This window comes from Poecilia mexicana, unplaced genomic scaffold, assembly GCF_051168715.1.
Source record: "Poecilia mexicana isolate PSO_F unplaced genomic scaffold, ASM5116871v1 scaffold_10, whole genome shotgun sequence".
NCBI classification, from domain to species: Eukaryota; Metazoa; Chordata; class Actinopteri; order Cyprinodontiformes; family Poeciliidae; genus Poecilia; species Poecilia mexicana.
In genome coordinates, this window is record NW_028263379.1 from 24,009,224 (window position 1) to 24,021,417 (window position 12,194).

At 41.1% G+C, this 12,194-nt stretch overlaps 1 protein-coding gene across 1 annotated transcript; it reads left to right on the top strand.

Annotated features, from left to right (window-relative positions):
• The first annotated feature begins 278 nt into the window (after positions 1-278).
• fam193b (family with sequence similarity 193 member B) lies at positions 279-11,678 on the top strand. Its single transcript, XM_015010839.2, has 10 exons — positions 279-568; positions 3,388-3,666; positions 4,403-4,601; positions 6,306-6,515; positions 7,242-7,653; positions 7,748-7,931; positions 8,032-8,265; positions 9,096-10,152; positions 10,240-10,315; positions 11,231-11,678. Exons 1-10 carry the CDS (start codon positions 407-409, stop codon positions 11,325-11,327), a joined length of 2,910 nt encoding a protein of 969 aa, XP_014866325.1. The 5' UTR covers positions 279-406; the 3' UTR covers positions 11,328-11,678.
• Positions 11,679-12,194: the final 516 nt, after the last annotated feature.

Sequence of the window (12,194 nt, forward strand, 5' to 3'; positions counted from 1 at the left end):
TAATCTGATTTAATAATTTATACATGCTTGTGAGAATTATGCTATTGTCATAGATATTAACGATGTTTTCTAATAAAAGAAATTCTCGGAATTAGGGCTGTATTTTCAATTATACTCTAAAGGGGGAAAAAAAAGACAATTTTGCCCTTCCTAAACATGGCGATCTCTGGCTTCATCGACTGAATGTTACTGTAAATTCATTCACCGGTTGGAAGTGAAGCCTCCTTGCCAGTAGTATCTTTAACCTCTGAACTCCCGAGTGTGCCAGTCCTCCGCCATATTGACTGTTGTCTTGACTGGAGGAGATAGAGAACATTTTGAGGTCCGAGAAGAAACGAAAGTGTGCTCGTAAAAACCATTGAAACTGGTGCAAACTTGGCCAAAGCGTCCCGCAAACACCACTGTAATGGCGAGGAAGAAAAGCAAGCAACAAGGGGTCGGCCAGAAGGAGCTTGTGCCTGGACAGCAGACCGCACCGAAGAGCTCTGTCTCTCCCGGCGATGCAGCTGGCGGTGGCGGCGGAGGAGATGCTGGGTTGGATAGGCTGGCGAACACCAGGGCGAACCAGGTAGCTAAAAAAGCAACCCATTTGTAAAGACTACCCGGCCTGTGTTCCTTCTCCACTCTGGTAATCCAAACAGAACCCTACTGTTCTTTTTAATTTAATTAACGAAAACCGCTGAGGTAAAATTAAATGCATTCGCTCCGTACTTGAAAGCTATTTCACACTTGATGTACTTGTCGTGGATGTGGAGCGTGATAGCGTTGGATGTGCAGGTCAACAAATAAGCTGAATTAAGGGAGGAGGATCCGGGAGCTCTGCAGCCCATCTCTTGTGTCGGACAGGTGACATTGTACCTCATACAGGTCGTCCCATTTCCAGCCTTTACAACTCTTCATCCGCCCAGCTAACGTTAGCCTCAAGGCTAGTCAGTGTGCTGCAAACGTGCTTCATCCCTGTGTGCAGGAGCGCTCTGCAAGCACAAGCTAACAGCTTAGCAGTCCACCGGGCTACAGGAGAGAACGGGTTAAAAATTATTATGCCAAATCTCAGTTATGGTTTTCTTTTTTCCGTCGTGTCTTGTTTTTTATTATCTATTTGGGAGGTGAAAACTTTGACTGTAAATGCATCAGTTTGTTAGGTCGTAATGAGCCCGTCATTTGCACCGAGCATCTAAAATGATGTCAAAACCACACGATTTGACTCAGATTTACCATTGTTTCTTTTTTAATTAAATTATAAAATATAACTCCAGCTGGTGCGAATTTTGCTGAGTCTGGGTCAGTTCCACTCAAACAAGCCTTAAAACTATATTATTTATTTATAATCTGTTTTCCCTTTTTACTATTATAATAAGAAGTAATAACAGTAAAACAGAACATGTTGAAGTTTATGTGATTCTTTTAAACAGTAGTGTGTAGTTTTGTTTATTTTTTTTCTTACAAATCATGAAACATTACTTATATTGTGACATATATAGCTAGATGTGACTTACATCTAGCTATATATGATTTGTAATCATGTGATTCAGTGTTATACATACACAGAATTGTAGTTGACTTCTGTTGACATTTGTTAATTTATTGATACCCCACGATTATGGTCATCAATATCTCTCTTTTTTTCTTTTTTGCTGAATCAGTGAGTGGAGCTCAGAGAAATGCAATGCTCCAAAAATGTAACCAATCTGAAATACTTCTTATGCCATGAAACTCCACATAGACAGTTCAAAACAAACCGAACATTACATCTCCTTACCGACTATTCTGGTTTCTATTGGTCAAATCCATGTTTAGTAATACAGTTTCAAAGGCTTTTTGACAATCTAAACAGATTCTCGTAAAACCGTGACATTATTCTTAAACTTAATGAATCTGCAGAGTGGTTAAAGAGGGTTTACGAAAGGTTTTTAAAAGTCAAAAAGATAATTCTTATAGTTTTAGGTTCTGGAAAGTGCACGTATGTCCAGTTAATTCCTAACTTTGTGTCTTCTTCATTAGCGTCTGTTTTTGTTCTGTGATTAGTAGCTCTTGCTGAGGATTTAGTTATTGCTTGTGAAATTGTGTTTCATCTCCTGTGACTAAACTATGACTCCCATGTTGCAGGGAAGCAATAAACTCGGCTGAAAAAAATAATGATTACATAATGTACAGTGTACTGTAGGTCCGGAAGGTAAGGGAACCCAGCTGTAAACAATTTACGTTGACAGTGTTGCATTAATTGTCCACTCGCTTTGTTCTCTGAATTTGTATTTTTCAAGTTCTGAGTCAGGAAAACAACCAGAACGCTCCCTAAAGTCAGTCTTTGGACCAGAAAAGCTGGAGCTGTTGAAGAAACTCTGAGTTTAAGATCTCACACAGTTGCCCATATTAACCATTTATTAGCGCTTCATTAAACCAGGGCAACACAGCAAAATATCTGTTTGCGAATATGTTCCTTTAGTGTTTTAATACAGGAAGTTGAAAGAAGTAGGCTCGTAGTTGTTGGTGCGAAAAGAAAAGGCAAATCCCTCAGTTTTCCCTCTTGCAACCAGAACCCTCTAACTCAGGTGTGACTCCCTGCTCTGAAATCTGAGACTACTTGAACGCAGATATAACTCGTTGTAATCAACTAAGTAAAATATGTATTAACTAGTGAGTGTTATTTTTTTCCATGTAATTCTTAGATTTAACTCACAATGACATCAGAAAGGTTTCCAGTGATGTTCCATTTAGCCTTTTGAAACACAAAGAAACACTCATTTCATTACTTTTCTAATAAGGCACTCAGTTGTGTTTCTGTTTTTTTTTTTTGTATTTAATCTTCCTTCCAATAATTGTAAATGAAAAAAAAAAGACTTTGCTCCTTACTGGCATCACTCTTTCTTTGCAGTATTTAAAATTGCTGGCCAGTGCAGATCATAAAGCCCTACACACTGCAGAGCCCCTGAAGTCTGTCTTGTGATATTAAACCATAGGATTTAAAATTAACTTGGCAAGTGTGTGACACTATAGGGCTGTTATTAAGCGCAATGTTCATTTAAATTGTGGTTCAAATCTTTGAGATGATTTAAAGCAAACTGAGTTTTGTGCAGACATTGCAAGAAATATCTCAGCCAAAATGATGGTATCAGAATATAAAGGAGCAATGATGGCTGTCTGTTCATCGAGTACTACGGGTCTCAAAGAGAAGAATAAACAAGAGGGAAGTATTCAAATGATAAAACAAACAAAGACTGAGTAGTAGTTAGGTCAAATAAAAAGCAAACAACTCTTCTGATGCTTTGAAGTTTTCTGTTTATATTCACCTGTCTTCAAATTGGTTCAACTTCATTATGGCGCCATGTGAAGTCGGGCTGTAATTCCACAGTAACGGTAATCACTTTCTTTCTGTCTGTGTCTGCCCAGCCCATGCACACCTGCTGCCTGCTGTGCCATCGAGAATTCAAGGACTGGGGAGCGGGTTCTGTCAACGGGCTTCCCGCCGGCCACGGGACGAAGCTGGCCGACGCGGTGCCTGCACTCTCCCAGGCCTTATTGCGGGAGGCGCCGGGTCGAAAGCTGGCCGACGCGGTGCCCTCGCTGTCCCAGTCCCTGCTGGGAGAGGTGCCTCTGTGGATCTGTCAGAGCTGCTGCAAGAGTGTGGAGGAGGAGGAGAGAAGGAGCACGCAGGAGCAGCCCTCATCGGTACATTAAACAAAAAAAAAAAAAACATGAAACGGTTTGGCTCAGGGGAAGTTTTATTCTGCTCCTGTTTTCTTATATTTGGACAATGTTTGGTTGTTTTAATTACTAAGTTTTGATTACTAATGCGTGTGGGAGAACCTCTTTTTGTTTTGCTTCATATGGGGATGCAGGTTCTGAAAAATCTGATTTGACTCCCCCCCCCCCCAATTGCTGAATGCATTAAAACTAAGAACTTCCATCTTTCTTTGGTCCATGATGCATCACCCAACAGCATGCACTTAAATGCCCTTTTTTCAGCTAACTAACTGATGCATAATTGGGCATAATCAAGTATTTTCTTTTAGTTTTCCACTGGATGCAAAACAACATCTAACATGGAACCTGCAGCACATTTTTTCAGTTTTATTTGTCCTGAGAAAAATAAAAGTGGAATTGCTCAAACTCATAATTAGCTGCTCAGACCTTAAATAAAAACAGATAGTGCTGTGTCAGAAAAAAGTCTAATGTGTGCACTTTCAGTTCAAATTGTAAATATGTTAAACGTTAGAAAAACAAGAAGCGGTCTTTTTTACTGTTTGTTTTTTTCTCATTAAAATAGTTTTAATGCATTTCTAAGCCGTTTGACCTTTATCTCACTCTCTTGCCGGGTTCTTTTGCTGCCAAGACTCGAGTCAATAAAAGAAGGCCAGATGAGTAACTAATTGGTGTTCTGTTTTGTGTATTTCTTTCAAACAAGGTACCATTGTCACACTCTTCCTCCTGTAAGTCCCAAAGCTGTGGGAACGGTTACCCGGAGCAAAGTACTGTAGACTGGGACCCGAGTTCCTTCCTGTCGGCCCACAAACTGTCAGGTCTCTGGAACTCGGCCCACTCCAATGGAGGCGAGCACTGCAACCACAACACTTCTTCGCACTCACAAGGTCTGTCATCACAAGGTAAGGAACAAAGGCATCAATGACACACACACGCACACACACACACACACACACACACACACACACACACACACACACACACACACACACACACACACACACACACACACACACACACACACACACACACACACACACACACACACACACACAGTGATGGCTGAAGGTTTCTCCAGGCTTGAGATCCAGATGTTGAGTTGGTGGTGGTGGTGGTGTTGTTGTTCAGAGGAAACTGAAGTTAGTTTTATTGGTTGGCATCTTTGCTCTGCTGCACCTAAAGAGGGCGAAAATAAAGTTTTGGCTCAGAATTATTGCAGGTAAAATGATGTTTGCAGAAAGGAGGTTGGCTAAACCAAACTCTAAATTAAAGCTTTTATTCATAACTACACAGTTACTGCATAGGTAGGCTGTTCTTTTTTAGTTATTAACGAATGACAGTGATAACATAAGAAAATAAAAAAGATGAAATAGTGACTCAACTATTGATCAGCCAATGAACGAAATAGACTTGATTCAATGATCGCCAGGTCAAATACTGAAAAGTTAAATGCTGTTCTCTGGCATCGACAAATGTTATGCATGTTGGATACATGTTTTTGTTTTCAGTTGAGGAAACATCTTTGCGTTTAATTGCTGAATTAAAACTAGTTTATCCTAAGTTGTTATCGAACCTTAAAGAATGTCACTGGTCTTTCAGGCAGCGAAGGTTTGATCAGAGTGTGATGCAGGAGCTGCTCTGTCTTAAACTTGTTCAACAACTGAGAAACATTTAAATGGACAAGATCATTTATTGTTCATCATTTCCAACTTTTTAATGGTTGGGAAGGAATAGAACCAGCAGTTTATTGCTCCTCCCAAACTTTCACAACTCAAAAACAAAAAGCATCCCAAAGAGTAAACTTCTTAAATGCGTAGTAGAGATTACTCCAAAAACAACTACATATCATCTCTTAACAGTATTGCAAAATGGGTGACATCTACTATTGTTTTCTGGTTTATCAACAATTCGTAGTCAGTATCTGAGTATTAAATAAGTACACAGCATTTGCATTTTCGTCTAAACCAACTCTTCAATTTTAGCCCCTACTTTAGTCTTTGTTGCAGAGTTTACCTTAAATAGACCAGAGTTCCTGTAGCTCTGGTCTAGAAAACAAAAAATTTGAATTGGTAATGTAAGATTGAGGCTTAAACATGGAAAGTGAAAGTAGTCAAATGATGCTTGTATGCATCATGAAGTCGCATGTCATTCTTGAAAGGTTTAATTTGTTTAGTGAATAAGAAGCAAAGGGTGCAGAGCACTGACACCACACCGACGGAGCAACATGAATAAGAAAGGAACAAGGCATGTCAACGTCTAGTGTCTTTCTACATCAGTTATGAGTAAGTCAACATTTTAAAATGTGTAAGCTGGACTCAAACGTGTCAAAAACACTTGTGTCAGCTTGTCGTCTTTTAGTAGAAACAATAATAATTAGTTATAGTTGGACAGTTAAACGTCCCCTCAAAGAAAAGAGACGATTTCACAAAGCAAACTCTAATCCTGAATGACTCCTACATGCTTCTTTCTGTTATTGATGGTTCAATTACACCAAAAGGTCCGACGCTTATTACTGTTTCTATGCATTGATCGGTGCGAGCTAAGGGGATGCACAGCTATTAAACCCTCTGTTATCTGAGATATTTTAAACACGCTTCTATTTACAGGGCTAACAGCCTGTCACGAAAAACGGGGGCTTCACGAAGCACCCGGAAAATCGGCAAAAACCTCAAGTCCCAAAGTCTGTCCCTACAGTCACCCGTCGTCCCAGAATTCCAGTGGATCCTCTGCTGGGAACGCCCAGTCTACCTCAGCAGACCTCTGTAAGACCACTCCCAAGCACTTCAAGACCATGTGCCGTCGACCAACGCCACCAGGTATTTTGTTTTGTTTAGTTTGAGTCAAGCAGTCTTGTTAAAAGTAGTAACGTACCGATGAAATATTTTGCTGCCAGTTTTCAGTTTCTGACTTTATTCACGCACAGGGTAATTAAAAGGGCTTTCAAGGAAAGGCTCTTGGTGTTTTGTAGAACGAAAGCAACCAGAATGTGCGGTTGCTTACCATCTTGATCAAATAAGACCGCTAACTGGAAGTAGCATGTGAAGTTTTTTTTCTTTATCTTACATAAGCAACTGCTGAAGAGGAACAATCTTTTGGTGAAATAAAAAAAATTAAAAAACTGTATTTGTCTTAGGAACAAATATGGTGGAAAGTTTAATTTTATCCAACTGAATTCTTTACATTATGTCACTAATTAAGTTATGTTTTTTTCTTTGTATAAAAAAAGGATTTACTTAGTCGTTTTGTATGTGACTAAATAAAAGTACAGCATTTGTTTCAACACGGAAAACATTCTTAAGTATTTTTTAATAAAAAAAAAAACAGTTTAATTTATCATTATCTTAAGCAAATGTAATTCTATCACTATTATTACTTCCCAAGTTATATCTGACATGCAAAAACACATCCATTGTAGCGACATATAAAATGTCCCAGAGATGTAATTTTTACAAATTAATTACAAATGAGATGTAGGAATTTGCTCATTTGTAATTCCTGCAGTCGATCAATGTATATAACCTAGAGCTCATTTTGTTGTCCAGGGGAAGCCTTTCATCCCAGTGACCACCATCAACATGCAGACTTGTCGGTACCGCCCAACAGTCCCACCGGTCTCTCCTCCCAGCATTCCTCCCTCCTGCCCCCAAAGCCAAACTCTGGACAGCACGGCCACGTCACCTCGTCCTGCGGCGCTGGCGTGGCGGCCCAGACTTCTTTCTCCCCGCTGGTACCAAACCTCCACAACACCACAGCCAAACTCAACTCCCCGAGTCCAGACAGCCCGACATCAGTTCACAAACCCAGTTCATGCAAAAACTCCCACATTCCTGCGGTAAACACACAACACAGCAAACTAGGAACGTCTCTAATGGGCTGTAACCACTCTTGCAACGGACACAACCCGGGAACTGTGGCCGCTTCAAATGTAGGGCATCTGACGGCCGGAGCCTGCAGGTTAGAACCGGTGCCTCTGCTTATGTGAAATTAGAAAAATTCTGTATTTTTTGAAAGTAAAGATGTATTTTTTTGGGGGGGGGTTCTTTTGCAGGGATCAGGCATGTAAAGGGCACAAAGTGACAAATGGGACATTGTGCCACCCGTCGTCTGAGCTGGAAGAAGGTGAGGATGAAGACAGCAGCTCTGAGAGGAGCTCCTGTGCCTCCTCTTCAACCAATCAGAAGGACGGGAAATACTGTGACTGCTGCTACTGCGAGTTCTTTGGACACAATGCGGTAGATTTGCTTTTCCTTCCTTAAAGCTAGAAAGCAAGAAATGGAAAGCATTTGCTTTGCCAAACATGCGTCACATTTAAACATGTTTAACATCTTGCAGCCTCCAGCTGCACCAACCAGCAGAAACTACGCCGAGATCCGCGAGAAGCTTCGCTCACGCCTAACGCGACGTAAGGAGGAGCTGCCTCAACGTCAGGATGCAGAGCTGAACGCAGTCGGTGCCATTGACAACAGGGACGTGGACGAGCTGCTGGACTTCATAAACAGCTCGGAGCCTAAACCAGTCAACAGTGCCAAGGCTGCCAAGAGGGCTCGACACAAACAAAAGAAAAAGGTGTGCTGACCTTGGAAAAAGCTGCTCAAGTTCTGTCGCAAATCGTTACCTGTGAATTTTAAACAAAACCTATAGATGTGGTTTATTTTAAAGGTTAAAGCTCAAATCTTTGTCCGGCAATAGAAGGTCAAGTCAATTGTGAGCATATTTGTAACTTCAGATTTCATTTTGTCATGGTAAAAAACACGATAAACCGTGATCTAGGACAATTTAACGAGCTTCAACCATTCTTGACTTCCCAGTACTGATAATACTTAAGTTGACTCCACCAAACATACTTCTTGTGATCTTGGCCAAAAAGATAAATATTGTGCTCGATATAGTTTTGCCTGCAAAATGCATTTGAGCTTGAAGGTGTCTGCTTTGGAGCAGATGCTTCTTTTTGGACAAGTCGTCTCCAACCCATGTTGATGTTTAACTGGACATGTGGTGAGCCAGCCTGTTCAAACCTGTGATAAAATGAATTGTATTGTTCTTGGACATCATAACTAACATAGTTTTATCTGAAGGGAACAGCCTGGGTCAGAAGGTTGAAACTCAGTTACTCAAAAGCCAGGTCCAGGTCTTAGTGGGAGTGCATGTATAATCTTGAACCTCTGTAGATTAGAAAAAACCCTGCAATAAATTCAAACCTGCATCTCAATTTTGATACCACAAATTATATGTTGAGGTATCAAGCCGCTGCAACATTAAACGATTCCAATAAGTAATCAATAAGCCAGGATCAATGACATTCATGTAGATGAGTGCATCTCTAAGGTGGTTCTGCATTGCGTGTTATGTGTTTGTACTTAAGTCTGCTCCTGAACCTGTTTCCTCTTATGATGCAGGAAAAAGCTCAGCAGGTTAACACGGGTCCTGCTGGCAGTGAACCCCAGTCCGGTGCGCCCGAGGAGCCCGTAGACGAGCCCATCCCCGACGGCCCTGAAGCAAGTCGGCTGCTTGACTGGCCTCAGCTGGAACTTGAGCGAGTCAACAGTTTTCTCACAAGTCGACTGGAAGAGATCAAGAACACCATCAAAGACTCGATCCGGGCCTCGTTCAGCATGTACGACCTCAACCTGGACGTCAATGACTTTCCCAAGAAGGCGGCTACATTGGAGGGAAACCACCTGCTGTCCCATCTCAACGGTTCCTCTGACTTGCAGCAGATAGACCTGGACCTGTCTCCTCTCTCGCTGGGAAGCTTTAAGAGCCACCTGGACCTGGTTAACGGATGGGAGGACACGAATATGTCCTCTTCTCCCAACGCTGCTGCCAACACCCAATCAGGTGTCAGTGCTGCTTCAAAGGACGCCCAGCGGTTGCACACTACAAGCAGTCTCTCAAAGCTTGCTAGAGTTCGCTCCCCAGAAAGATGCACTTCAGCTGGATCTGACAGTTTGCCAGAGGTGCCAGCCCAAGCGACGGCAAAATCAAAGGAGGACGCTCCTGACCCCAAGAGCACTGGAAACGTCGGCGCAAAGTCGAAGAAGAATAAAAAGCAGCAGCTAAAACAGGAGCAGTCGGTGTTGGAGCAAAACTCTGTCAGACCAACCAAAGCTGCCTCTGGGAACGAAGCACAGAAAACCAATGAGTCTAAAGACACGGTGTCTCACGGCTCAAAGGCTGGGAGCAAACAGCCTCAGCAGCCAGCAGACAACCAGAAGAACGGGCCTAAGAAAGCCGAGGAGGGGAGGTCGTCCAAACACGTGTCAAACGGAGCAAACGGCCTTGTGGGTGCACCAAGGGGGAAAACTGACATGGAGACCCGAGGAGGTCGATCCGAGCAGGAATCAGAGAGCAAAGCTCCCGCCTGCGTTCCTCCAAATGGGCCTCCACAGCAACAACCCAAGGGGAAAAATAAGAAGAACAAGAATAAGGGAGAAAAGTCCAACAGTGCTATTGGTACGGGGGCAACAGCTTTGTCTTTACCACATTATGTTGGATTTGAGTCGTCCCATCTAATGTTGCATCTTTATGTCACTTCTTCAGATGATGTATTTCTCCCTAAAGATGTGGATCCCACAGAAATGGATGAGATTGATCGGGAAGTTGAATACTTTAAAAGGTAATCACAATAGAGCTGTTTAAAAAATATATTAAAAATCGGGTTTTAGTTTGAACCATACATGCACTAATCAGAATTTTGAGCTCGGATTCCAGTCTTTGGGTTTTATAAAGCTTTGAGCTGCTGATGCTAATTCTTACCTTTTTTTATTTTTTTTCTTTATCAAAAAAACGGCATGATAAATGAACAGTATTGAAGATTCCTGACTGAATGTAGTGTACAGTGCTTTGGAGTCCTCTGGACTAGCTAAATCACTACACAAGTACAGGCCATTTGCTACTCTGTTTTACCAATTGTCAGAGTTAGCATAGATAAATAAAACAAATTTGGGGGGAGTGTAAACCTTTAACTCTGAGATTTCTAAAAGGTTGCCCTATTTTGGAATCAACAGTGGTATGTTGAACAAAAGCTAAATGAATAAAACCAAACATGTCTGTTTTACTATGTTGAGCCTTCCTGTTATCTATTTAGAGAGTAGCTTTTCACACATATAGTTTTAGGATTCTTTTTTTCTTCCTTAATAATTAACAACTTCATTTAATGTTCTGAAACACTGAAGTGTGACAATCTTGCAAAAACAGGAAATCAGGATGGAGACAAACACTTTTTCACACCACTGTACATTTCTGTGATTTTCTAACTTCATTTTGAAGAACTCGGTGGTTCTGGTAAAAGTTACATTTGAGTCTTCTTCAGTCAGTAAGCAAAGCAATTCCACATGGAAACGTGTTGTTTGGTTGAACCGGTAGGTCTTACTCAAGTGATCTCTGATCAGAAAAATAACCGATTTTTGAGTTTTTGAGTTCAAGATGAACATCTGCTGATTTCTCTGTTCGTATCTGACAGTGTTAGCCTTATTTGCATCACTAATCCAGTTTTCTCACTTCCTATTTTTCATATCTTTGCTTCTCATAGGTTCTGTCTTGATTCAGCAAAGCAAACTCGCCAGAAAGTAGCAGTGAACTGGTCCAACTTCAGCCTCAAAAAGGTTCCTTCCAATGCAGCTCAATAACTCGGATGAAATTCAGAGGTGAAGAAATAAAAAAATTCTTCACATAACAAACTCTCTCAGCAGAGCCCGGTTTGGCCTGAGCCCTTCTCTCATTCCCAGTTTTCTTCTCCTGATAAAGCCAAGGGACCCTGGTTTTAAAAATCTTGCTCTTCACTAAAAAGACTGAAACGCGACTCGTGGCCGTGAAGCCACCTGGCGCTCTCAAGGCCAACTCTGCCCTTTTGCCATGATTGCAATGTGGACCGAATGAGTGACACAGAGACGGAGAAAAGTCTGTTGATTCAACTGCATCCATGTGCTTACGTATGTAGTATGTAAACAATTAAATAAAATAAATGGTTTTATCACAAATCTGCGAAATTTTAACGTTGTTAAACTGATTAATTGCAATGAAGTCAAAAGGAACTGGTGCTTATCATCCATCACAACCTGCAGTCTAATCCAAATATGCCAATAATGTACAGTTGTCAGAATGGAGCACAATATAATAGTTTGAACTAATATGAAGAAAACACAGCTCTACCATCCTAAGTTACAGTTATAACAGGATGCGCCGCTTTTAGTCTCAGAGAGACTGACGTCCGTCCTGGCTCTGAATTGGACACCGATATTGATTACGATCAACAATCTACCTTCCTCTTGACCTACCTGCTAGACTTTCTTGTTATGAAATTGAAAAAAATAATAATAATACAGCATGTTTTTTTAAAACAATAGATATGAGAGCAACACTAATAATATTCATGTCGTCACTTATTAAATTTAGTTTTTTTTTTTTTTTTTTTTTTTTTACATTTGGCCTATGGGATGCATGATAAATGTGATTTCTATCAGCCCCCCCTGCAGATGCATCCCTGTGCATGATGA